The 24,965-nt window shown below is 40.7% G+C and overlaps 1 protein-coding gene across 1 annotated transcript; it reads right to left on the bottom strand.

Moving 5' to 3' along the window:
* Positions 1-1,957: 1,957 nt before the first annotated feature.
* Positions 1,958-24,662, bottom strand: Nxf5 (nuclear RNA export factor 5). The gene is made up of 22 exons (XM_063280560.1): positions 23,796-24,662; positions 12,158-12,341; positions 12,028-12,066; positions 11,801-11,930; positions 11,164-11,247; positions 10,947-11,051; positions 10,750-10,830; positions 10,553-10,622; positions 10,325-10,413; positions 10,099-10,206; positions 9,829-9,938; positions 8,186-8,333; positions 7,858-8,154; positions 7,719-7,774; positions 7,469-7,576; positions 7,293-7,351; positions 7,088-7,203; positions 6,941-6,983; positions 6,220-6,292; positions 5,681-5,809; positions 2,561-2,618; positions 1,958-2,431 (listed from the first exon to the last, which is right to left on the bottom strand). The coding sequence occupies exons 2-22, from the start codon at positions 12,295-12,297 to the stop codon at positions 2,387-2,389; spliced, it is 2,088 nt and encodes a 695-aa protein (XP_063136630.1). The 5' UTR covers positions 12,298-12,341; positions 23,796-24,662; the 3' UTR covers positions 1,958-2,386.
* Between the last annotated feature and the right edge of the window lie 303 nt (positions 24,663-24,965).

Here is a 24,965-nt window from a genome sequence, read left to right as displayed (position 1 = left end):
TAAGGTCAAGGCCCATGCCATCTACCTGAAACACCATCTCAAAAAAATTTTGTGTGTGTGTGTGTGTGTATCTTCTTTTACCTGTAGGACAAGGGCAGAGGGGGCACCATGGGGGTGGCTTCATTCCACTGCTTAGATTTCCCCTAACACCTAGTTTTTGATAAAGAAAAAGCAGCCTCTTTAACAAATAATGGTGGGAAAGCTTCATTTCCATATGTGTAAGAACAAAACTAGATCATAGTGCCCTTCACCAAAAACCCTCCAAATGCACGAAAGACTTTCATGTAAGATCTGAACTTTAACACTGTTAGAGGCATACATACAGGAAGTCCTTAATGTTTAAGTAAAGGGAAACATAGGCAAAGGGTTCCCAATACAGATTTTATTATCATAGAAAACATCAAAATTGGCAAATAGGGTTCTGTGAAATTAAACATATCTTTTAAAGCAGAGTAAAGTACCATCAGATTGAGGAGACAGCTTTCGGAATTAAAAAAATAATCTTTCAACAACCATGAACTGCCAACAGTCTCTCAGGGAGTGATCGTGCTTCATGGAACCCCTCCACTCATAACAGCATGTCGATGGGGCTAACCTAGACTGGGACTTATAATTACAGCTGCAATAAGTTCATTATTGTAATGGTTTGTTATGTCAAGAAGATGTCTTTCTGTTGTATATCTTCCCATCATCTGACTCTCCTGGCCTTACATTTTCTTAGCATTCTGGCCGGTTATGGGCTTCTGTATTAGCTTCTACCATGACCATAAGAAGTTTCTCAGATGAAGTTGGGCACAGAAATAAATATGAGTACTCAGGTTTAATAATATGACCACTGAACATAAACCATAGTAGTGGAGAATTTAAAATTATTATATTAAGCAATGTAATTTAGATTCAGAAAGTAAAATATAGAATTTTATCTTATAGGTGGGCCTGAGTCCTTAATTTTTACATATGCGTATGTATACATGTACAGTTGTAAGCATATGTCTGCAAACTAGAAAGGAGACCAAGGGAGAATAAAAACTGGTCTTAGTGGAGGGAAGGGAAGGGGGCAGTAAAGGTAATACTTTAATGTTTACATGTAGCATGAAAACAGAAGGGGGCTATTTTGGAGAAGAGCAGACCAACACAGTGGGTTAAGGGAAAAGGATCAAACAAAGTGTGTGTGTGTGTGTGTGTGTGTGTGTGTGTGTGTGTGTGTAAATTCCATACTGAAACATTTCTTCATTTTAAATAAGTCACACATTTTAAAACTCTTAAAAGTGAAAAGAAGAACTTCAAATGGCAATTGATAGGAAATTACGTTAAGCACAACCAACTGAAGATGTAGCTTTCCAACTGATGGTACAGCATCTGTCTCATCGTTTACGCATCTATAATTTGAAAACTCTGTGCCACTATTAGTTAAATTTCAAAAAAAAAAACAAAAACAAAAACAAAAAACAAAAAACAAAAAAACCGGACGGTTTGTTGTCTAAAGTACATGGATTACACAATTAGAGAAAATCCATGTTTTGGGAAACAGATTTTTCAGAGTTCCCATTTACCACCTGCCTGGAATTCAGAACTACTAATTGCTGCTCTTTGTGAAAGGTCCACAGACCTGGCCCCAGAGCAAGAATGTGTGCCTCTGCTGTGAAAACAGGAGTTTGATGGCACTATCTCAAGAACATGGGCATGGAGCACACTATATCTGCTCTGTGAGCAATGTAAGAGTCAGACAGGCTGACCCTCCTGCTCCCCAGCTGGGGCTAGCAGTTGTAACACTTTCTGCATAGCAACTTCCAGAAAGGGAGGAGGCAGGAAGAGAAATGGAAGCACAGGGAGCTACGAAAAGGCCTCCTTGCCACCAACTTTTGTGCAAGTCATAAAACGCATCAAGGCATACATTCAGATGGTCAGAATGAAGTAAAGTGTGTGCCCTCTTACCATCTTTCCCTTCTTCACAGACTCACTAATCTCATCACATGTATGTTTCTGACAAGCCTGTCCAGATAGAGGGTCTTCAGAGATTTCCTGGTCTCCAAAGGCTAATCACTTGTAAGTATCATGTGTTATTTACAAGTTTCTATGGAAGCAAGCCTGGTAGTTGAATATGATGAAAGTTTGGATACACAGGGCCCTTAGGCCTTGATTCCCATGTAGCAGGAAAAGTGCGATTCAGGACACAAGATTCAGCATGCTTTTTATTATGGGAGCACAAATCCTCTTCATGGGTGGTATATATAAAGCAATTGGCCCTGTGAGTGGTTATTACATGGCCTATGTATATTTAATTTCTTGGTTACCTGACCTCTAATTCTGGCCAGGTGAATGACTTAGAAAGAAACAAACAAACAATAATGTGGATGAAGAGGAAGATAATTTCCAAGGGCTCCTTTCAGAACTTGTATCTGAAGAATTCACTTGAGGATCTTTCCTCACTCTAAAGGAAAAGAGTTAGGATATTAGAAAAGCCTCATACCCTGAGTTCCATCCCCAGAGACTAGGGTCCCATCTTGCTGAAGGCCCAAGAACACTTTCATCTTTTACTCCTTTGATTCCTAGGCCTCACCTGGAATGTAAAGAGGGCTTCATCCTCTCTGATGCATTTCCACTTGTTCTTACAATACCTGGGGTGGGAGAAGAACATGTAACCTCCATTACTACAACAAGAAAGATACACTGACCACAAAGCACCACTAATTAACCTATGGTAATCATTGCTGGGCCGTGTGTGCCAGAATTATAGCACTATTGTAATAGTAAAGGAAGATCTGGTAGAACTCACACTGTCTGTCACCACTTATGCCCAGGATTCGAAGCAAAAACCATAGGGTCATGCCTAAGAACAATGGGCCTTAATCCTTAGCCATTAAAAGAGAAGATCAAGAAATAACAAATAGAAATTAAAAAAATAAAAAATCTCCCATTGCTTTTAAAATAGGATATTAGCCACATCCTAGAATTTACTATTTTATAGTGTACAATTCAGTAGTTTTCTATATATTGAAAATATTATACAACTGTCACAATCATCTAATTTCAGAACATTTTTCTCATCTTAACCAGAACAGCATGCTATGTTGTTTAACCTATGCTACTCATTTTCTGGGATGTGTTCGTAAATAGAATAAACAAATCCTTACTGTCAGAAGCCATTTAGGAAAGGCTATGGCAAGCAAGTGATTTTTCTGGAGATAGCCCACCATTTTGCATGGCTGTGATAGGTACACTCTGAGATGCACGGTCCTCAGAGACTTTATCACAGATTGCTTCTTGCTGCTGATATACATTTCATGTCATTATTACATAGCCTAATGACTCCTGGGCATCTACCCACCCTACTGGGCAATTTTCCTGCAGAATCAACATGAAGATGTACTTTCTATAATAATACTGAATAAATGAATTGATTTCATAATTACTGATAATGATTTTATAGAATTCCTAAATCGATACAAGTAATCTCAAACTTTCTATAAAATAAAAGTTACAAAAAGAGCTCTGTAAATCTTCATATGTCATGGGCTAATTGCACAAGGAAAAGAAGCAGGTATGGAACAAATTTACAATCAAGGAAAACATTCCTTCTAGGTTAGGAGTGAAGCCACTGTCTGGTAACTAAATGTCATAAACTGGGAATGGCAATTTATTGTAGGTGCATGGACAGAAAATAAATGATGGACTAGTCTATCTATACAAGAATTCAAAATAATAAGATACATGGCAGGTGATTTTTCTCTTGACAAAACTGTGCTAACTTACTATATAAAAATTATTGCTTTAAACTTATAGTGAACTTATGGAGCCAGAAAAAGAAAATGAATGTTTTGTCGGGTACTAGTCTTAATGGAAAGACATGTACACAAATCTGCTGTAACTCCTTAAACTGTATCAATCTATGACAAGAACAATTGCCCTAAACTTACTATGAACTTATGGACCATAAAAATGCTTAGAAATTCATGTGATCAATTATCCTGAGAAAGTATAAAAACTAAGAATAACAATAAAGTAGTGGTGCAGCCTTCTTCAGCTTCATCCAGTCTGTGCCTTTTCTTCTTCCTTCCTTCATTCCTTCCTGTCTTTCTTTTTTCCTTTCCTTTTCTCTCTTCTCTTCCCCTCCCCTCACCTCCCCTCTCTCCTCTCCACTCCTCTCCTCTTCTCTTTGACTTGGGGGGGGGGGGGAGTCAAGGAATTCCAAGCCTCTCTCCTGTCCAATGAGAGGCCTGAGTCAGAGAAAAGAAAGTAATTAAATTTCTTTCTCCCCGCTCCTGTTGCTCCTTTCTCTATTTACTAAGTGCTACAACTATATACATGCATTACAAAGCTTAGATTTATCTTGATTTTGTTGTTTCTTCGAAGTCTCACATTGTAGTCCTGGCTGGCTTGCAACTCCCTATGTAGACCAGGTGGCTTTGAACTCAGCATCAACTGTCTCTGCCACTCAAGTGCTAGAACTAAAAGCTTGCAATACTACACATGACCTGCATTTTCTTGATGTGATGATTGATGTGTAGGGCCCAGCTCAAAGTGGTTGGTACCACCTCTGGGCTGGTGGTCCTGAGTGATCTGAGAAAACTGGTTAAATAAGTCATGAGGTGAAAGCTAGTTGGCAGCACCCCTCCATTGCCTTTGCTTCAGATGCTGCCTCCAGGTTTCTGCCTTGAGTTACAAACAACCCTGAGTTCCCTCACTTTTGGAGCGTAACCACATTGCAAGCTGAAATAAACCTGTCCCTATTCAAGTTTCTTTTGGTTATGGTGTCTTATCACAGCAATGGAAAATTTAACAAAGATAGCAGGCAAAAGGTGCTGCCACCAAGTCTGACAACCAGAATTTCATCCACTAGATCCTGGTGGAAAGAGAGTATTGACTTCAGCAAGTTGTCCTACAACCTTCACGCATTCCACATAACCTGCATATACAAAATATAAATAAATGTAGTTAATTATTTTAAATGGTATAGGTCCTTTTGTTATCAAATTCTAAGAATTTGTCTTCTATCTTAGATACAAGCCCTTTATCCAACATATGAAAATATTTCTGCTTCAGTGGATTCACTTTTCATTTCCTTTTTGGTATCTTTAGTACTTGGCTTGAAAACCGATTATTTATCAATGTGAAATACATATTTTTATATTTTTGGACTTGTACTTTATCAATTTTTCTATGTATCTGTAGCATTTGGGTTATTTTTCCTTATACTTTAATGTAAGTTTCTAGTAATAGTGCACTGAGTTTTCTATCTTCCTCATTTTCAAGATTATGTTTTTATTATGGGTTCACTTTACTTTCATTTGAGTTTTAAAATTCAGTGGTTTAAGATTATGATATGGTTTATATGGGCATACAGTATGGACAAAAATTAAGGTGTTTTGCTCTCATAATATTTTTAAGTGTTGTAGTTCAGGAACAAAAGATACCCATCCATTTAAAAAATTGTTTAAGTTTTATTTATTTCTGCAATGCTTTCTCACTTCTTTGCTAAGTATATCCCTGGGTATATTTCTTATTCATGATACTGCAAATGGAAATTTGTTTAAAAATTCATTATCATGTCACTATAAAATTAATGCAATTAAAAAAACGGTCCACAGTTTGGCTTTACTCACATCTGAATAGTTGTAAATTTCTATTAAAGCTCTACTTCTTTCAAATAATATTATTGCCAGCAATTCCCAGAACTCACTTTAGATCAGTGTGGGTGTTCCAGCAACTCTGGGTGTAGGATACTGTGGGCCTAGTGGTAGAGAAGGCCTTCCTTGCCTCTGCAGGGTTGGCATTCCTCAAAATCATCTCATCATTCACAATGCACAGTCTGGAAGAAAGGTGGCTTTTTGAACAAACCCTTACTTTATTTTCATGTCTCATTAGCTGATTAATGTGCATTTCCCCTGCCAGGGGATTGACTACCTTTGGAGAGATCTCCTACCACCTTCATTAAATTCTAAATTTAACTCTACTTTGTTTACCCTTTCCAAAAGAAGTGGCCACTTGCACAATTTCAGAGACCACTGACTCACAGAGGACTTATAACTTGGCCAAGGTCACACAGCTGATTACTGTAAAAAAAAAAAGCCAATAAGGCCATGCTCCTAATCACTTACCAAGACTAGTTATTAGAGCTACCTGTCTGTACTTTATAGTAGTAAGAATCTCTCAAGAGTGTATGAATGCAGCCCAAGGCTGAAATGGTATTTCTAGATCCACTCACAACATAGTCCTCACCTGAAATGCCTGTCAGGAGTTAAGATGAATGTCCGGGTGAAGGCCCGAACACTTCCCCAAGACTTTCCTTCCACTTCAATGGCAACAAGCAAACAAAATGAAATGCGAGGAAACAAAACAAAACAAAATATTGGAGTTGCATATGATTTAAAACCTCACGCAGCGTTCCACAATGAGAGTCAGACCGGACACTGTATCACCCAGAAGGAAGCCAGAATGGGACAATTTACAGAGAGTCAGGAGGAAGATCCAGGCATATAGCAGCTAATAATAGAAATACTCAGTTTTCCATGATAGGGCTTCTTAGTATAGCCCAGTTTCCTTGATAGATTAGTCCACTTTATTCCTATTTCCTAGGTGCACAAGGAATGGCTATTATCAACTGCATTTGGGAGATGTGGAAACTGAAGGGTTTGCAGGTCATAGTTCAGTAATATGTACTTGGAATGAGAGAAACCAAGCTTTATAGTGCTAATGCCGGAACTGTGCAGGGTGTAAAACATGTGGGAAACAATGAATCCGTAGTAAAGAGAAGAAAATGAAGAGGGAACAGAGGGAGAGAGGGGAGTGGGAGAAGGGGAGAAAAGGAGAAGGGGAAGAAGGGAAGAGTAGACAGAAGGAAAGAAAGAATATGAGAATGAGGCTGGGAATGCTCTGGTAGGGACTTTTTCCATGAGAAAAGAACCCCAAAAGCTCCCTAAAAAGAGATTTTTACACTTACCTTCCTTGAATACTCCATTGACAGAGAAGCAGATCATTTTTTCCTGAAAGGAAGAAAATGGTAAACTAAGGTTTTGATTATTCTTCTAACAGTTGTTACTTACTTGTACCTTTCTGGTCATGCCTACAGGAATAAGCAGGTACTCACTGTCTGGACACAAATGTCTACTACATAGGAATTTAAATCATGCTGTGTTTTTGGCAGTTCATGGAGGCAGGTCACGATGTTATATTTTTTGTGCTTCAGCAGCTGCATCCGCAAAACTGTATAGAGAAGCAAAGATAGCAGGTATCATACCCATTGGTCCTTGTACTATTTTATTGCCTCCTTAATCATTTCATTACATCCTTACAGGAGTTCGTCAGCATCTTCATATTCCTATTATCTTTGAGGTAGTCTTCTAAGCTGCTCCTAGAAAAACAAAAGAGGAACTGGGGGGTATTTGTGTCATTCTGGGTGGTTTCACCACTGTGCATGTTAGGGGTAGAGCTTTCTGTTCCAAAATAAAGCTTCAGGTGGCATACTCACATGTCTGCCTTATCGGAGTTGAAAGTGATGGCCAGGGAGAAGCAGGCATTTGCATGGTAAGCGTTTAGGAGACTGTGTCGATCACCATAGTCATAGATCAAGTAATACCTGTGGGAAGTGCACCAAAGGAGACAGGCTATGTCTGACACAAATCCCAAATGATACCTGAGAATTCTTACATGCAAACTTATGCAGTGAGAGCCCCACCCAGCCCAGTCTTCTACGTTCTCTTGTTCTTGGGGCAACTCACTGAAGCATAAATTGCACGAGCAGATTCTTCAGACACTCAGATCCTTTGTAGCTTTCCTGAAATGGAAGATTCTTTTAAACGAGTTGGTTGACGAGAAACCTCCCTTGCAACTTCTTGAATCTTGATGGTCACTCCTCACCTTGCGTGGTTTTATTATTTCCAAGGTGTTAATGTCAATTGTTGGGAATAATTTCCTGCCATCCTGCAGGAAGTAAGATATTAGGGGCACAGATGGGGGACATGACATATGATGCCCAAGGAGGTAAAGAAGGCTTTGGAACAAGAATAAGAGACAGGTGTGAAATGGCGCAGGAAATCCCGTGGGCTGTGAGATTACAGTGGACATCTGCAAGATATCTCCCTTCCCTCTCTCCTCTTTCCTCCTTTCTGTGCTTATAGGATATTTTTCCCTAAGGAAAATATTCATGTTTTTTTTCTTTCTTTCAAGAATAAATGACATTTTAAGCGGATAATAGCCTGGAGCACACATGTTTTCTAGCAAGACACACAGGGCTTGGGAGCAGGGATGGAGGTCTTGTGTTTGAAGGAGAAGAGAAATGATGAAGGCGGGAACTTACTAAGTGTGACAACTCCGGAAAATAGTTCAGAATCGCACTGTGGAAAAAAAAGTCACAGACAATTCAAGCCCTAGTAGTAGTCCCTTGCCCCTGCCTGCTTGTGGTTCTCCTTCTTGTTCTCCTCCCTCTCTTTATCTGCTTCCAATGCCTGGGTAGCTCCCACCCACACTGCACTCGCCCCAAGAAGCCAGACATACTGGCAGCCCAGTATCCAGGGTGTCTTCCTCTCCCTGACTCCCTCCTCTTCCTCAAGACGCTCTCCTTCCAGAGACGGTTGTTACAAGAGCACTGTGACCTTGTCAGGTGTCCAGGATTCTTTGGCATAATGAAAAATGGAGTTGAGAAAGGTACAGCTTAGGAAGCAAGAAGGAAATGACAGAGGAATTGTAGATGGTGACAGAAATGGATGGTAAGGGAGGGATGGTGGAACAAATATGAGAGATACATAAGAGTGTAAAGGCAAAAGAGACAGAGGACACAAAGCAAAGGGAATAGGAGATATTCTGTCTAGCTTTCGACAACATGATAGTGTAACACAGGGGAAAGGGCTCCCCCACTGCTGCCTTTTTCTTCATTCCTGCCTGTCTAGCCCAGGGACCCAAAGTAGGAATGAAAGCATGCACCATACTGAGGCTGGGAGAACATGCAGGCCTATAATGTTACTGAGTGATCTGGGGATGAAGAGCATCCCTGAAGGCAAGAGCCATTGTCCAGAAGCAGAAGTGATGAGTGAGTTCCTAGCTCAGCATGGATGGAGGTCTATGAACTCCATTATGATCACTTTGTTCTCTTCTGAAGACTATGTGGGCCTGTGCCTATATGAGTGTGAGTCTTCTCCAAGGAATCAAGTTGCTTGTTTTAGGATGCTCAAGGCTCCTCTTATATGCTAGGCAGGACGATGAGCAAGAGATATTGGTCCATAGGTAAGAAGGGAAGGAGGGAGGGACAGAGGCTTCTAGGAAGCCAGGGGCTTCTTTCTCCTCAACCTCTTCTGCTTCTCCCCTTCCCTCCTGCTCCAGGAAGCCTTCAGCTCCCCAGTCACGGCCCACTCTGGGATTCCTGATCTAGAGAGCAGAGGTCCTCCAATCGAAAGGAAGACAGAGATCCCAGTAGTAGTCTAGAGGAAGTGATGTCCAGGTCAACATCACGCCCAGGACCTCAGCCCTCAGTTGGAGCAGGACAACCTCTTGGGCATCCTGAGACGGATGAGGGGAGCGTTCAGGAACAAGATTGGAAGGAAGGCTCCTCTCAGGACTGGGAAGGAGGCCTGGTGCTGATGAGATGCTCAGGAGGGCCTTCTGGAGGAGGCTGAAAACTCACGCATGTGAAACACAACCCATGCTAGGTGAGGTGGGGCAGACAGGTTAGTTGCAAAGGAAGCCTGTGAGCAAAGTCCAGAGTACAGAGACGGGGGAGAGAGCAGGCTCTGTGGTCCTCCCAGAAGACCAGGGCTGCCTCCTCCCAGAGAGTCTCTCAGACCACTCTGGGGGTATGGCATCCATGAGGGGAAGGAAGTGTTAGCAGGGATGTACCTTACGTAAGAAGAATGGTCTGGGAAGGTGCTGCACAAGGGATTCCCTTCTAGCCACAGCTGTTCCAGATTCAGCCCTCTTATCTTCTCCAGTTCCCATGCTGTTCTTAGCTGAGGAAAATGACAGAACTGGTAAAGGTGTTCCAGGCAAAGACAGATGTAGAACCTAGCATCTATAACTCCCATCCTCACACAGGCAATTTTCTTTTCTCTAGCAGCCACACGCCAGAGTGTGCACTGCCTTCCACATGCAACTCAAATCTCAGCTTACCAAATTTCTTGAAAGGTTGAGAGTCTTGACGTGAGGGGCTTTCTCTATTAATTCCGACAGGCCATCTAGCCAGTATATTTTGTTGTTGCTCACGTTCAAGGACAACAGCTTATGGAAGTAAGATTTAGCATGGTCATTACTATGTACTTCGTAAGAGACAAAGCTCCCTGTACTGCATCCCTTCTGGACCTCCACCCAAATATCATCACTGGATATACTGCCTCACCTCGGGGAAATTCTCTTGGATGATTTGAAGGGCAGCAGTCATGCAGCTTCTTCTGTTCAGAAACATGTCAATTCCATGATCCATCAAGTCTTCAAGAAGTGGACAGAAAGCAATTAGCAGTCATAGGGAGGTCTATCTGTACCAGTAGCAGTGCAGACCCCTTCAAAGGTTGCCATTGTCTTCCTCCCAGGAAAACTGGTGACCTACATTTATGGCTGTCCGTCATACCTTGGTCAAAGCGAAGCTTTCCGAGGTACAGAGCTTTCTTAGAGACATCATATCGTTTCTTCATGCTCAGCTGCAGAAATAGAAGTGGAGAGAGTAGCTCTGAGGCTCTGGGGGTATTAGTGACAGGGACTTCATTGAGTTGGAGGCAAAAGGGAGATATTGGGAAACAGAAACAATGTGTCATAAGTCTGCCTTACCTTTAGGCTGTGCATTTGTGCTGCTGTTAACTTATAGTGTACAGATGCAGGCTCACTAGATGAATTCACATAGATAGAAATCTGTGTGAAGGAAGGGTAAGATAAATATCAGGACTTCCTGCCCCAGAAACAGACTCATCTCTGGCCAGGCCCCACGTATGCAAAAAAGGTAGTTAAAAAATTCTCCCAACACCAACCTTTTTGTTCTCCTCGTCACTTATCTGGTAGTTTATATTCATCAGTTCAACAGCAGTTTTGGTACTTTGAACAAAGAATTGGATACCGTTTCTGATGTACTGGAACTATAAAGAATAAAGGCAACAGAGATGGTGCTGGAGGCCAGCATCCTGCAGGGACCCTGGCCTCCCCCTATCCCCTGCGCGGACACATTGGGGTTCAGTGTTTATCTCTTACATCAACTGGTGTGAAGCCCATACTGCAATAACTCTGGAGTAAATTTATTAACCACATCTTGTTGTACTTTTTCCCATTTGGAATCTGGGGGCAAAAATAAGGAATAAGAGGGAAAACGAACATGACATTAAGACAACAAATCAAATAGACTGTTTTATCCTGACCTCCCCTTTGGAAAGACGTGTTATGCGGAGACAATTGACACATTTTCTTTCCTTCCTTCCCTTCTCTTTCTCTCCTTCCCAAGTTTCTTTCTTTCTGGGTGGGGTGGGTGGGGTGGATTTCCTAATTATCCTTTTCCTGTATTTCAATGTTTATATTTTAAATAGTAAAACCCAGTCCATCAAAACTTCTGTCACTTTTAGAAGCTTCCAGGTGATTCTAAACTATTTACCTAGCTCTATGGAAAGATTTCACAGCTGTCAGCTGTCAAAAACTTGTAAGTTTGAATGGCGATGAGATAACTGCTGGGGAGCTTTCTACGTTCTCTATAGTAATATCCACCTTTGCCCTTCTCCTGTGACCTTGCCTTCTTATATCCAGACTGTTGTCTTTTTCTTCGTTTTTCTGAATCTATCCTGAGATGTGATCAAAGTAACAGCACCCTTGTACATTACTCACCAATGAGTACACTCACCGTGATCTTGAACCACCTCTCAAAGACTTCACCCAGTATGCTTCTGTTCATTTCTTCATCAGAAAGAGTTTTCTCTTGGCATGCTGAATATGTTGTACCACAATCTTCTTTGACACTGAAGGTATAAGAGCTGTTGTGGAAAAATTGATAGAAAGAGTAATTTATAAATTTTGGAATTGCCACACAGTCTACTAAAAAAAGACTAGTCTTAATTTACTGATAATCACCTCTCTAGGCTCTCCAAGGAGGACTTCAATTGCTGCTCACTTTTTATTGAAATAAGAGAAAAATTGCAGAGTGAGAAAGTTGTACAATCCCAAGGGATACTACATGCAAGCCAGCTGCCCTTTTACTTACTATAACATTTGAGGGTCCCCATTGGCGTCCATTATCTGCATGTTTCCATCATTGTCCTGGAGTTGTGGTGGTAAAACTGTGTCCAGATGAAATTCATCATAAAGGTTCTTGTTTCCAGAAACTTCTTGGAAAGAACTCATATCTCTCTCCTTTACTTGGAGAGAAAATTTCTCATGGTTTTGTTCTGGAATTGAGAAGAAAGATGCAAGTTTAAGGACACACTGGCGAGCTATACGCAACACAGTTTCAAAAAATAATAATTAAAAACAAAGCAACCGGGGTTGGGGATTTAGCTCAGTGGTAGAGCGCTTGCCTAGGAAGCACAAGGCCCTGGGTTCGGTCCCCAGCTCTGAAAAAAAGAACCAAAAAAAAAAAAAAACAAAAAAAAAAAACAAAAAACAACAAAGCAACCACAAACCAAATGTAAAGCCAGTAGAAGAAACTATTAAAGATAAGGGCACAAATAAAAGTAAAAAAAAAAAATAATGGCTACTTTTTCTGAGTACATCAAGAACTAGGCCCTGGCCAGACCCCAGACCTCACCGCCTGGTCAGGTGGGCACTCCTAAGGCTGCAGAGCGGAAGAGACCACCAACACTGCCCACCCCTGCCCACATCCCTGGCCCAAGAGGAAACGGTATAAGGCCTCTGGGCTCCCGTGGGGGAGGGCCCAGGAGCGGCAGGACCCCTGCCTGAGACACCGCTGGAACCTGAAGGAAACAGACCGGATAAACAGTTCTCTGCACCCAAATCCCGTGGGAGGGAGAGCTAAACCCACAGAGAGGCAGACACGCCTGGGAAACCAGAAGAGACTGCACTCTGCATACACATCTCGGACGCCAGAGGAAAACACCAAAGGGCATCTGGAACCCTGGTGCACTGAAGCTCCCGGAAGGGGCGGCACATATCTTCCTGGTTGCTGCCGCTGCAGAGAGCCCGTGGGCAGCACCCCACGAGCGAACTTGAGCCTCGGGACCACAGGTAAGACCAACCTTTCTGCTGCAAGAAAGCTGCCTGGTGAACTCAAGACACAGGCCCACAGGAACAGCTGAAGACCTGTAGAGAGGAAAAACTACACGCCCGAAAGCAGAACACTCTGTCCCCATAACTGACTGAAAGAGAGGAAAACAGGTCTACAGCACTCCTGACACACAGGGTTATAGGACAGTCTAGCCACTGTCAGAAATAGCAGAACAAAGTAACACTAGAGATAATCTGATGGCGAGAGGCAAGCGCAGGAACCCAAGCAACAGAAACCAAGACTACATGGCATCATCGGAGCCCAATTCTCCCACCAAAACAAACATGGAATATCCAAACACACCAGAAAAGCAAGATCTAGTTTCAAAATCATATTTGATCATGATGCTGGAGGACTTCAAGAAAGACGTGAAGAACTCCCTTAGGGAAACACAGGAAAACATTAATAAACAAGTAGAAGCCTACAGAGAGGAATCGCAAAAATCCCTGAAAGAATTCCAGGAAAACACAATCAGACAGTTGAAGGAATTAAAAATGGAAATAGAAGCAATCAAGAAAGAACACATGGAAACAACCCTGGATATAGAAAACCAAAAGAAGAGACAAGGAGCTGTAGATACAAGCCTCACAACAGAATAAAAGAGATGGAAGAGAGAATCTCAGGAGCAGAAGATTCCATAGAAATCATTGACTCAACTGTCAAAGATAACGTAAAGCAGAAAAAGCTACTGGTCCAAAACATACAGGAAATCCAGGACTCAATGAGAAGATCAAACCTAAGGATAATAGGTATAGAAGAGAGTGAAGACTCCCAGTTCAAAGGACCAGTAAATATCTTCAGCAAAATCATAGAAGAAAACTTTCCTAACCTAAAAAAAGAGATACCCATAGGAATACAAGAAGCCTACAGAACTCCAAATAGATTGGACCAGAAAAGAAACACCTCCCGTCACATAATAGTCAAAACACCAAACGCACAAAATAAAGAAAGAATATTAAAAGCAGTAAGGGAAAAAGGTCAAGTAACATATAAAGGCAGACCTATCAGAATCACACCAGACTTCTCGCCAGAAACTATGAAGGCCAGAAGATCCTGGACTGATGTCATAGAGACCCTAAGAGAACACAAATGCCAGCCCAGGTTACTGTATCCTGCAAAACTCTCAATTAACATAGATGGAGAAACCAAGATATTCCGTGACAAAACCAAATTTACACAATATCTTTCTACAAATCCAGCACTACAAAGGATAATAAATGGTAAAGCCCAACATAAGGAGGCAAGCTATACCCTAGAAGAAGCAAGAAACTAATCGTCTTGGCAACAAAACAAAGAGAGTGAAAGCACACAAACATAACCTCACATCCAAATATGAATATAACGGGAAGCAATAATCACTATTCCTTAATATCTCTCAACATCAATGGCCTCAACTCCCCAATAAAGAGACATAGATTAACAAACTGGATACGCAACAAGGACCCTGCATTCTGCTGCCTACAGGAAACACACCTCAGAGACAAAGACAGACACTACCTCAGAGTGAAAGGCTGGAAAACAACTTTCCAAGCAAATGGTCAGAAGAAGCAAGCTGGAGTAGCCATTCTAATATCAAATAAAATCAATTTTCAACTAAAAGTCATCAAAAAAGATAAGGAAGGACACTTCATATTCATCAAAGGAAAAATCCACCAAGATGAACTCTCAATCCTAAATATCTATGCCCCAAATACAAGGGCACCTACATATGTAAAAGAAACCTTACTAAAGCTCAAAACACACATTGCACCTCACACAATAATAGTGGGAGATTTCAACACCCCACTCTCATCAATGGACAGATCATGGAAACAGAAATTAAACAGAGATGTAGACAGACTAAGAGAAGTCATGAGCCAAATGGACTTAACGGATATTTATAGAACATTCTATCCTAAAGCAAAAGGATATACCTTCTTCTCAGCTCCTCATGGTACTTTCTCCAAAATTGACCATATAATTAGTCAAAAAACGGGCCTCAACAGGTACAGAAAGATAGAAATAATCCCATGCGTGCTATCCGACCACCACGGCCTAAAACTGGTCTTCAATAACAATCAAGGAAGAATGTCCACATATACTTGGAAATTGAACAATGCTCTACTCAATGATAACCTGGTCAAGGAAGAAATAAAGAAAGAAATTAAAAACTTTTTAGAATTTAATGAAAATGAAGGTACAACATACCCAAACTTATGGGACACAATGAAAGCTGTGCTAAGAGGAAAACTCATAGCGCTGAGTGCCTGCAGAAAGAAACAGGAAAGAGCATATGTCAGCAGCTTGACAGCACACCTAAAAGCTCTAGAACAAAAAGAAGCAAATACACCCAGGAGGAGTAGAAGGCAGGAAATAATCAAACTCAGAGCGGAAATCAAGCAAGTAGAAACAAAAAGGACCATAGAAAGAATCAACAGAACCAAAAGTTGGTTCTTTGAGAAAATCAACAAGATAGATAAACCCTTAGCCAGACTAACGAGAGGACACAGAGAGTGCGTCCAAATTAACAAAATCAGAAATGAAAAGGGAGACATAACAACAGATTCAGAGGAAATTTAAAAAATCATCAGATCTTACTATAAAAACCTATATTCAACAAAACTTGAAAATCTTCAGGAAATGGACAATTTCCTAGACAGATACCAGGTACCGAAGTTAAATCAGGAACAGATAAACCAGTTAAACAACCCCATAACTCCTAAGGAAATAGAAGCAGTCATTAAAGGTCTCCCAACCAAAAAGAGCCCAGGTCCAGACAGGTTTAGTGCAGAATTCTATCAAACCTTCATAGAAAACCTCATACCAATATTATCCAAACTATTCCACAAAATTGAAACAGATGGATCACTACCGAATACCTTCTATGAAGCCACAATTACATCTTATACCTAAACCACACAAAGACACAACAAAGAAAGAGAACTTCAGACCAATTTCCCTTATGAATATCGACGCAAAAATACTCAACAAAATTCTGGCAAACCGAATCCAAGAGCACATCAAAACAATCATCCACCATGACCAAGTAGGCTTCATCCCAGGCATGCAGGGATGGTTTAATATACGGAAAACCATCAACGTGATCCATTATATAAACAAACTGAAAGAACAAAACCACATGATCATTTCATTAGACGCTGAGAAAGAATTTGACAAAATTCAACACCCCTTCATGATAAAAGTCCTGGAAAGAATAGGAATTCAAGGCCCATACCTAAACATAGTAAAAGCCATATACAGCAAACCAGTTGCTAACATTAAAGTAAATGGAGAGAAACTTGAAGCAATCCCACTAAAATCAGGGACTAGACAAGGCTGCCCACTCTCTCCCTACTTATTCAATATAGTTCTTGAAGTTCTAGCCAGAGCAATCATACAACAAAAGGAGGTCAAGGGGATACAGATCGGAAAAGAAGAAGTCAAAATATCACTATTTGCAGATGATATGATAGTATATTTAAGTGATCCCAAAAGTTCCACCAGAGAACTACTAAAGCTGATAAACAACTTCAGCAAAGTGGCTGGGTATAAAATTAACTCAAATAAATCAGTTGCCTTCCTCTATACAAAAGAGAAACAAGCCGAGAAAGAAATTAGGGAAACGACACCCTTCATAATAGACCCAAATAATATAAAGTACCTCGGTGTGACTTTAACAAAGCAAGTAAAAGATCTGTACAATAAGAACTTCAAGACACTGAAGAAGGAAATTGAAGAAGACCTCAGAAGATGGAAAGATCTCCCATGCTCATGGATTGGCAGGATTAATATAGTAAAAATGGCCATTTTACCAAAAGCGATCTACAGATTCAATGCAATCCCCATCAAAATACCAATCCAATTCGTCAAAGAGTTAGACAGAACAATTTGCAAATTCATCTGGAATAATAAAAAAACCCAGGATAGCTAAAGCTATCCTCAACAATAAAAGGACTTCAGGGGGAATCACTATCCCTGAACTCAAGCAGTATTACAGAGCAATAGTGATAAAAACTGCATGGTATTGGTACAGAGACACACAGATAGACCAATGGAATAGAATTGAAGACCCAGAAATGAACCCACACACCTATGGTCACTTGATTTTTGACAAAGGAGCCAAAACCATCCAATGGAAAAAAGATAGCATTTTCAGCAAATGTTGCTGGTTCAACTGGAGGGCAACATGTAGAAGAATGCAGATCGATCCATGCTTATCACCCTGTACAAAGCTTAAGTCCAAGTGGATCAAGGACCTCCACATCAAACCAGACACACTCAAACTAATAGAAGAAAAACTAGGGAAGCATCTGGAACACATGGGCACTGGAAAAAATTTCCTGAACAAAACACCAATGGCTTACGCTCTAAGATCAAGAATCAACAAATGGGATCTCATAAAACTGCAAAGCTTCTGTAAGGCAAAGGACACTGTGGTTAGGACAAAACGGCAACCAACAGATTGGGAAAAGATCTTTACCAATCCTACAACAGATAGAGGCCTTATATCCAAAATATACAAAGAACTCAAGAAGTTAGACCGCAGGGAGACAAATAACCCTATTAAAAAAATGGGGTTCAGAGCTAAACAAAGAATTCACAGCTGAGGAATGCCGAATGGCTGAGAAACACCTAAAGAAATGTTCAACATCTTTAGTCATAAGGGAAATGCAAATCAAAACAACCCTGAGATTTCACCTCACACCAGTGAGAATGGCTAAGATCAAAAACTCAGGGGACAACAGATGCTGGCGAGGATGTGGAGAAAGAGGAACACTCCTCCATTGTTGGTGGGATTGCAAACTGGTACAACCATTCTGGAAATCAGTCTGGAGGATCCTCAGAAAATTGGACATTGAACTGCCTGAGGATCCAGCTATTCCTCTCTTGGGCATATACCCAAAAGATGCCCCAACATACAAAAAAGACACGTGCTGCACTATGTTCATTGCAGCCTTATTTATAATAGCCAGAAGCTGGAAAGAACCCAGATGCCCTTCAACAGAGGAATGGATACAGAAAATGTGGTACATCTACACAATGGAATATTACTCAGCTATCAAAAACAACGACTTTATGAAATTCGTAGGCAAATGGTTGGAACTGGAAAACATCATCCTGAGTGAGCTAACCCAATCACAGAAAGACATACATGGTATGCACTCATTGATAAGTGGCTATTAGCCCAAATGCTTGAATTATCCTAGATGCCTAGAACAAATGAAACTCAAGACAGATGATCAAAATGTGAATGCTTCACTCCTTCTTTAAAAGGGGAACAAGAATACCCTTGGCAGGGAAGGGAGAGGCAAAGATTAAAACAGAGACTGAAGTAAAACCCATTTAGAGCCTGCCCCACATGTGGCCCATATATATACAGCCACCCAATTAGACAAGATGAATGCAGCAAAGAAGTGCAGGCCGACAGGAGCCGGATGTATATCGCTCCTGAGAGACACAGCCAGAATACAGCAAATACAGAGGCGAATGCCAGCAGCAAACCACTGAACTGAGAACGGGACCCCTGTTGAAGGAATCAGAGAAAGAACTCGAAGAGCTTGAAGGAGCTCGATACCCCTTATGAACAACAATGCCAATCAACCAGAGCTTCCAGGGACTAAGCCACTACCTAAAGACTATACATGGACTGACCCTGGACTCTGACCTCATAGGTAGCAATGAATATTCTAGTAAGATCACCAGTGGAAGGGGAAGCCCTTGGTCCTGCTAAGACCCCAGTGAACGTGATTGTTGCGGGGAGGGTGGTAATGGGGGGAGGGTGGGGAGGGGAACACCCATAAAGAAGGGGAGGGGGAGGGATTAGGGGGATGTTTGCCTGGAAACCGGGAAAGGGAATAACACTCGAAATGTAAATAAGAAACACTCAAGTTAATAAAAAAAAGAATGTTAAAAAATAATGTAGAAGATGAATTTAAAGAGTTAGGTGTTGAAAGGATACACCTGATAAACACTTAGCTAGACTAACAAAGCAAAAAGTCTATGAACTGACAAATAATTAAAGAAATAAAAAGAAAAATGAAAAGGAGACATTAGAAACAAAATACAGAAGAGCTAAGAAAATACTATAGATGATTACATACCCTGAACTGGAAAACCTAGATGAAACAGATAAATTTCTGAACACATACAATCTATAAAATTTGAATCAAGAAAAACTAAAAAGTATAGTTAGCAGTAATCAAAAAATTATATAAAAAATGTTCTGAATCTGATGCTCACAGCCAAATTTTACAAACCATTTAAAGAGTAACTATCTCCATTTTTTCTGGAACCATTCTAAAAAAACTGTAATAAAATGAACTTTGCCAAACCTCTTTTACAAAGCCAGAATTATCTTATCTTTATAACAAAACCAAGGAGTTAAAATATATATGCATTTTGCCTGCACATATGCATGTTGACCCCGAACATGCCCGTACCCTTGGTGGCCAGATACCCTGGAATTGGAATTTACAGATGGTTGTGAGCCACCATGTCAGTGCCAAGAATTGAACTCAGGTCCTCTGCAAGTACAACAGGTTCTCGAAACCACTAATTGAAGCAACTCCATACGGAGGTACTGATGCTCAATACCTTCTTTGGAGTGGAAATGGGGAACTGTCAGAGTACTATCTCATAATCAAAAGACCTTTTAAAAATGAAATTATTTTAAATGCCATATCTTGTGGATCTCTGATGGCTTTTGAAGGCCATCTGTCCATATGTAACAAAACTAAATTGTTAAAAAATGATTACTTTTAACTATTTATTATTTGAATAACATTGTAAACATTTATGGTAATTAAATTAGAATCTAATATGACCAGGAGTTTTACTATTTATTAACTTGTGTTACTTCACCATCCTAAACAATTTTTAATAGCAGCTATTAAAAGGCCCCCATTCTCTCCCCATTCCCTACCCCCTCTCTCCACATGCTCATGGCTGGCCCCGATTCTTCTACTACTCCTCTTCTCTAGTCTTCCCTCTCTCTCTGCCTTTCTCTGCCCCTACCACCCTCTTAACTCCCCTCCCCATGCCCCAAATAAACTCTATTCTATACTAAAAAAAGGACTGAGTCTGAACCCTGTATTCTTTTTTTTTTAATTTACTGAAGCTTTTATTGCCTCCGTGGGTAATATGACAGGGGTTGGAAAGACATACTTGAACTTACAGAGATATGCAGATGAAGAGAACCTTGACCAAGTATTTTTATATGTGGGTACTTCTCATTTTATACATTTTACTATTTAAAAAGCATTACATTTAAAAATGTGTACCTGTTATGACATTTGGCAAAAAGTAAACTCTCCTTGTGGCTCGGTCTGGAAAAAGAAAGGAATTGGCTTGGAAACCTCACCCAAAGACCCCATGAACTGAAGCGGTAGAGCTTGCTGTGTACGCACATGGCCTCTCTCTCAGACTCACCAATGCCCGTCCCCCAACAGGGTAAGCATTTTTAGTACAAAGCCTTCCCTATAACCAGACATTCACCCTCAGAATAAACATATTAAATCAACTTTCTCCTTTGAGCCCTAGCAATGGTTTTGTTTAATTCTAAGATGCCATCTTGGTGAACAGCCTTAACATTTTTTGCTACATAATCAAAAACTTTATATATTTTTGTTTATAATTATACAGTAATTTTAAATGTTTAGTGCCAAACTGATGACAATAACTATTTTGTTCCAAAGTCTTGCATTTAAAAATAAAATCTGTAAAACCCAAAGCATTAGGCCACACGCAAATACCAAAATTTTTATGAAACAAAAATTTATGAGGCAGGGAAAGAAGCTAAAGGAGTCTCATTTGAAAACAAATCGTATCTGAATCAATCAGTCTGAACACAATACCAAGAACTCAAAATGTTCCACGTAGGGAATAAATAATATAGGTCTGCAAAACTTTTAAAGATATATATATATATATATATATATATATATATATATATATATGTATGTGTGTGTGTGTGTGTATACATATATGTCTTTAATTTTTTTCATAATTGAAGTTCTTTATATTTACAAAAATAAAATCAAGAAATACTGAAAACAGCAAGATTCTATTTTCTTTTAATAACCAATCCCTGTAATATGAATAGAAATTTACTCTAAGCTTCTTTTGGTAGAAATGCATTCCTCAATTAAAGTTATGATTGGATTAATGATATATCTGTAAGGTAAGTTTTCTATGCATTCTCCAAATCATGTGACTAGAAAGCAGTTTTAATCATTTCCATATCTGCATAAACTTGAACCCTGTATTCTTAAATGAGTTGTATAGGCACAATGCCTATCGGAGGGTAACAAAATCAATTTTAAATTCTGTATCAATATACGAAGATTTATACCAATGAAAACCTTAAACCTGTATCAATATCCAAATTTTTTTATTAATGTAAGAAAATATAACTTCAAATTTGCATCAAATTATAAAGATTTTAAAGAAAAATATAAAGATTTTTACCAATCTAAGATTATGGCTATAAAATGCTTTCTTGTTTGTTATATGCCAAAGACTGGGAGAAAATAAGAATGCAAAGGTGACCTTAATCCTTGGGTCTTTAAAAAAAATTAGCAACAGCCTATGGGTTGTAGTTAAAAAACTGTGTTCTTACAGAAGATCCCAGTTCAATTTCCACCACCAATATGCTGCCCATAGCTGCTTGTAACTTCATTTCCAGGGTATCAAATGCTTTCTACTGGCCTTCTTTGTGATCACCACCTATATATGTTGCTCACAGACAGACAACACATACAAATGTACACACACACACACACACACACACACACACACACACGCACATTTTTTAAAAAGTAGTAGCCAATTCCACAAGGAAGCATGGAAGACATCGAGAAGCTCTGAATGTTTGTTAAATTAAATGTCTACAGAGACATAGTGCTAAAAACAATTACAAAGTGAATTTGGGCATGCCAAGAAAACCAACAGAACAAACTTTGCAGATTTATCTCTTAATCATTGAAAGGCCTGGGAAAAATTCTCCCTTAGAACATTTGGGAGGCTGTAAGTGGTACCAAAATCAATTAAGTTAGGTGGGTACGTTTTAACTGGAATACAGCAAAACAATAGTTTCAACTTAATAACCAAACACCCATGGGATTTAGGAGATTTGAGGGCTTTGGTTTGTGGTGGTGGAGTGCCACTTCCACCTGCACCATATAAGTGCCTACATCAGATGCCTAGGCCACATCACTGCACTGGCCACACTGGTGGTGGAGGAGTTGTGTGCTTGTGGTTTTAAGTTCTGGGCTTTTAGAGACCTGGCAACTCAGGGTCCCTGAAGTCATTATCCCAGTAATTACACCTAGTTCTGCATCCTGCGGCAGCCCCAGTGGGCAGCAATGGCAGACAGTACTGAGGTTTTCCTTTGCTTGTTTGCTCGCTAGCAAGTAAAGAACAAAAATTTCTCCCCTGGAAGGAGATAACTTCACTCTAATATCAAAATAAAACCTACAGCATATTATACATGCTTCCCTGAAAAAGAAATGAATTAGCAATTAAAAAATAAGCAGGGAATCCATCGAAATGGCATTATTGTTATTAAAACAGACTGAAATTGTCAGCCAACGATTGCAAAATGCATAAAATGGGAAGAATTTTCTGAGAAGTCAAAAATGGCTTATCAGAAATAAAAAAAAAAAACAACCACATTAGCATAGTAACAAGAGATATAGCTGAGAGAGGAAATGAAAGGGGATTTGGAAAGAATTTCCAGAAAAGAGTCAGAATAACGTACATGAAGAGATAAATTAAATGACAGATTCAGGACGAAAATTCAGGATAAAATGGTTCAAAATTATAGGGTAATCAAATGAAATATGTTTAAGTCTTATAAAAAAGGTAGGAGAGCGGCATCAAAAAAGTTTTTTCCAAGCGCAAGGCCCTGGGTTCGGTCCCCAGCTCCAAAAAAATAAAAAAGAAAGGGAAAAAAAGTTTTTTCAAGATTAAATGTTTGAGAAATTTAAAAGGGAACAAAGGATACCAGATAACATACCATAGCCGGGGGTGGGGTGCGGGGAAGAGGCAGTGTACATTGCTCTGCACAGTGGGGCAGAACCCCAAGCATGTTGCAGTAAAACTTTGAAATTCAAACAGTAGTACTATTTGAAACAGATATCGTCAAGCGAGCAAGACAATATGTGTGACATTACATGGTCATCTGGGCCACAAACTGATCCCGAATGGCAGCTGTGAAGATTCAAAAGGCAACTCTTGGTTTCTGTGCCCCTCTACCACTGAAATATGAGCGTTAATTTTCAGTTTATCTCTCGCCAGACCCACACACACCGCCCCATCCCCCCGCCACCTCCCGGCCACCTCCCCGCCACCTCCCTGCCATGACTGACAAATAGCTTTTGGCTTCAAATGGCAGACCTGAGAAACTAAGATGTCTCAGGACTTTCCTTTAAGCCCAAGGAATAGTTCAGCCATGACTGGCCGTGACTGTGACCCTAAGACGCGGGAGGTAAGTTTTCCCAGCATAAATCTTTCTAGTTTCACTAGGTTCAGATGAGTAGAAAACAACAGGTCTGGGCCCTCAGCGCATGGGCTTCTATATCGTGAGGGTGCAAGGTAAGGAAGCAGAATCATCTCTGCCTCAATCTCTTGATCTACTCACCCACAACTGTCTATCTTCTGAAGGCAGCGACTCTTCAGCACTGTCTTCACACTGTGTAGTGAGGATCTGGTGCCTTAGAGATCTGGGAAGTTGGCAAGGGGCATTGACGAGAGGCAATGGCGGACGGATGCCTTCTCCAACAAGGCTTGAGGTGAGGGGTGAGGGCGGGGAAAGGAAAAGTAACAGTAACTTTCTGTACTTGCTTTCACTCTGTGTTCACTAGCACTGGAATGTTCAGGGCGCCTACTACAATGGCTGCTGATGGAGTTCGCAGCAGACGGAGGCCTGCAAGGGCTATTTGTCAAATTTAGCAACCCTGCAAAAGTCGTTCTTTACATTAGAGAGGCCTACAAAAGGTAACGGTTTCTTACATTCTGTATGCTTTTGAAGGTGACTCCTTGGGATCTGGAGGCCTGTGGCCAGTGACTAGATACTGCTTTTTGTGCAACTCAAGCCTAACTACAACATCACTCGCTACCTTTGCTCCCACAAATTGTGATGGTTTAGTGAGGTGCAGGAGTCTATCTGGAGGTGATTCGGAAGTGCCTGGTGCTCTCAGAAGTCAAAGGAGGATGAAGGATCCCACGTCATTGAACCCAAGTTCTCTATCAGTGCTCTTAACTGATGAGCCATCTCTTCACTGTCTTTGTTGTTGTTCTGTTTATTTTTCCAAGACCGGGGTTTCTCTGTGTATACTTAGCTGCCCTGGAACTCACTTTGAAGATCAGACTGGACTCGAAATCAGAGATCCACCTGCCTCTGGCTCCTGAGTGCTGGGATTTAAGGCAAGCAATTACCACTGCCCAGTTTGTCTCTGCTGTCTTTTAACTAGTACTATCATGCTTTTTGAGCCAGTCTCTCACTCACCCTGAGACTTGCCTCACACCCTCCCTCTCTCATCCCTCCTACATCCTCCCTCCCTCCTCCCTCCCCGTCCCTCCAACCTCCCCTACACTTCTTCCCTCCCCTGACCTCACTCCTTCCTCCCTCCCTTCTTCCTCCCTCCTCCCTCCCTTCTTCCTCCCTCCTCCCTCCCTTCTTCCTCCCTCCTCCCTCCCTTCTTCCTCCCTCCTCCCTCCCTTCTTCCTTCCTCCTCCCTCCTCCACCATTCCTCCCTCCCCTCCCTCCTCTCTCCTCCCTCCCCCACCCTTCCTTCTCTCTCCTCCTTCT

Source organism: Rattus norvegicus, chromosome X (genome assembly GCF_036323735.1).
Source record: "Rattus norvegicus strain BN/NHsdMcwi chromosome X, GRCr8, whole genome shotgun sequence".
Taxonomy (NCBI): Eukaryota; Metazoa; Chordata; class Mammalia; order Rodentia; family Muridae; genus Rattus; species Rattus norvegicus.
Note: the sequence above shows the minus strand (reverse complement) of the source record. Positions and strands in the feature narration are given on the sequence as shown.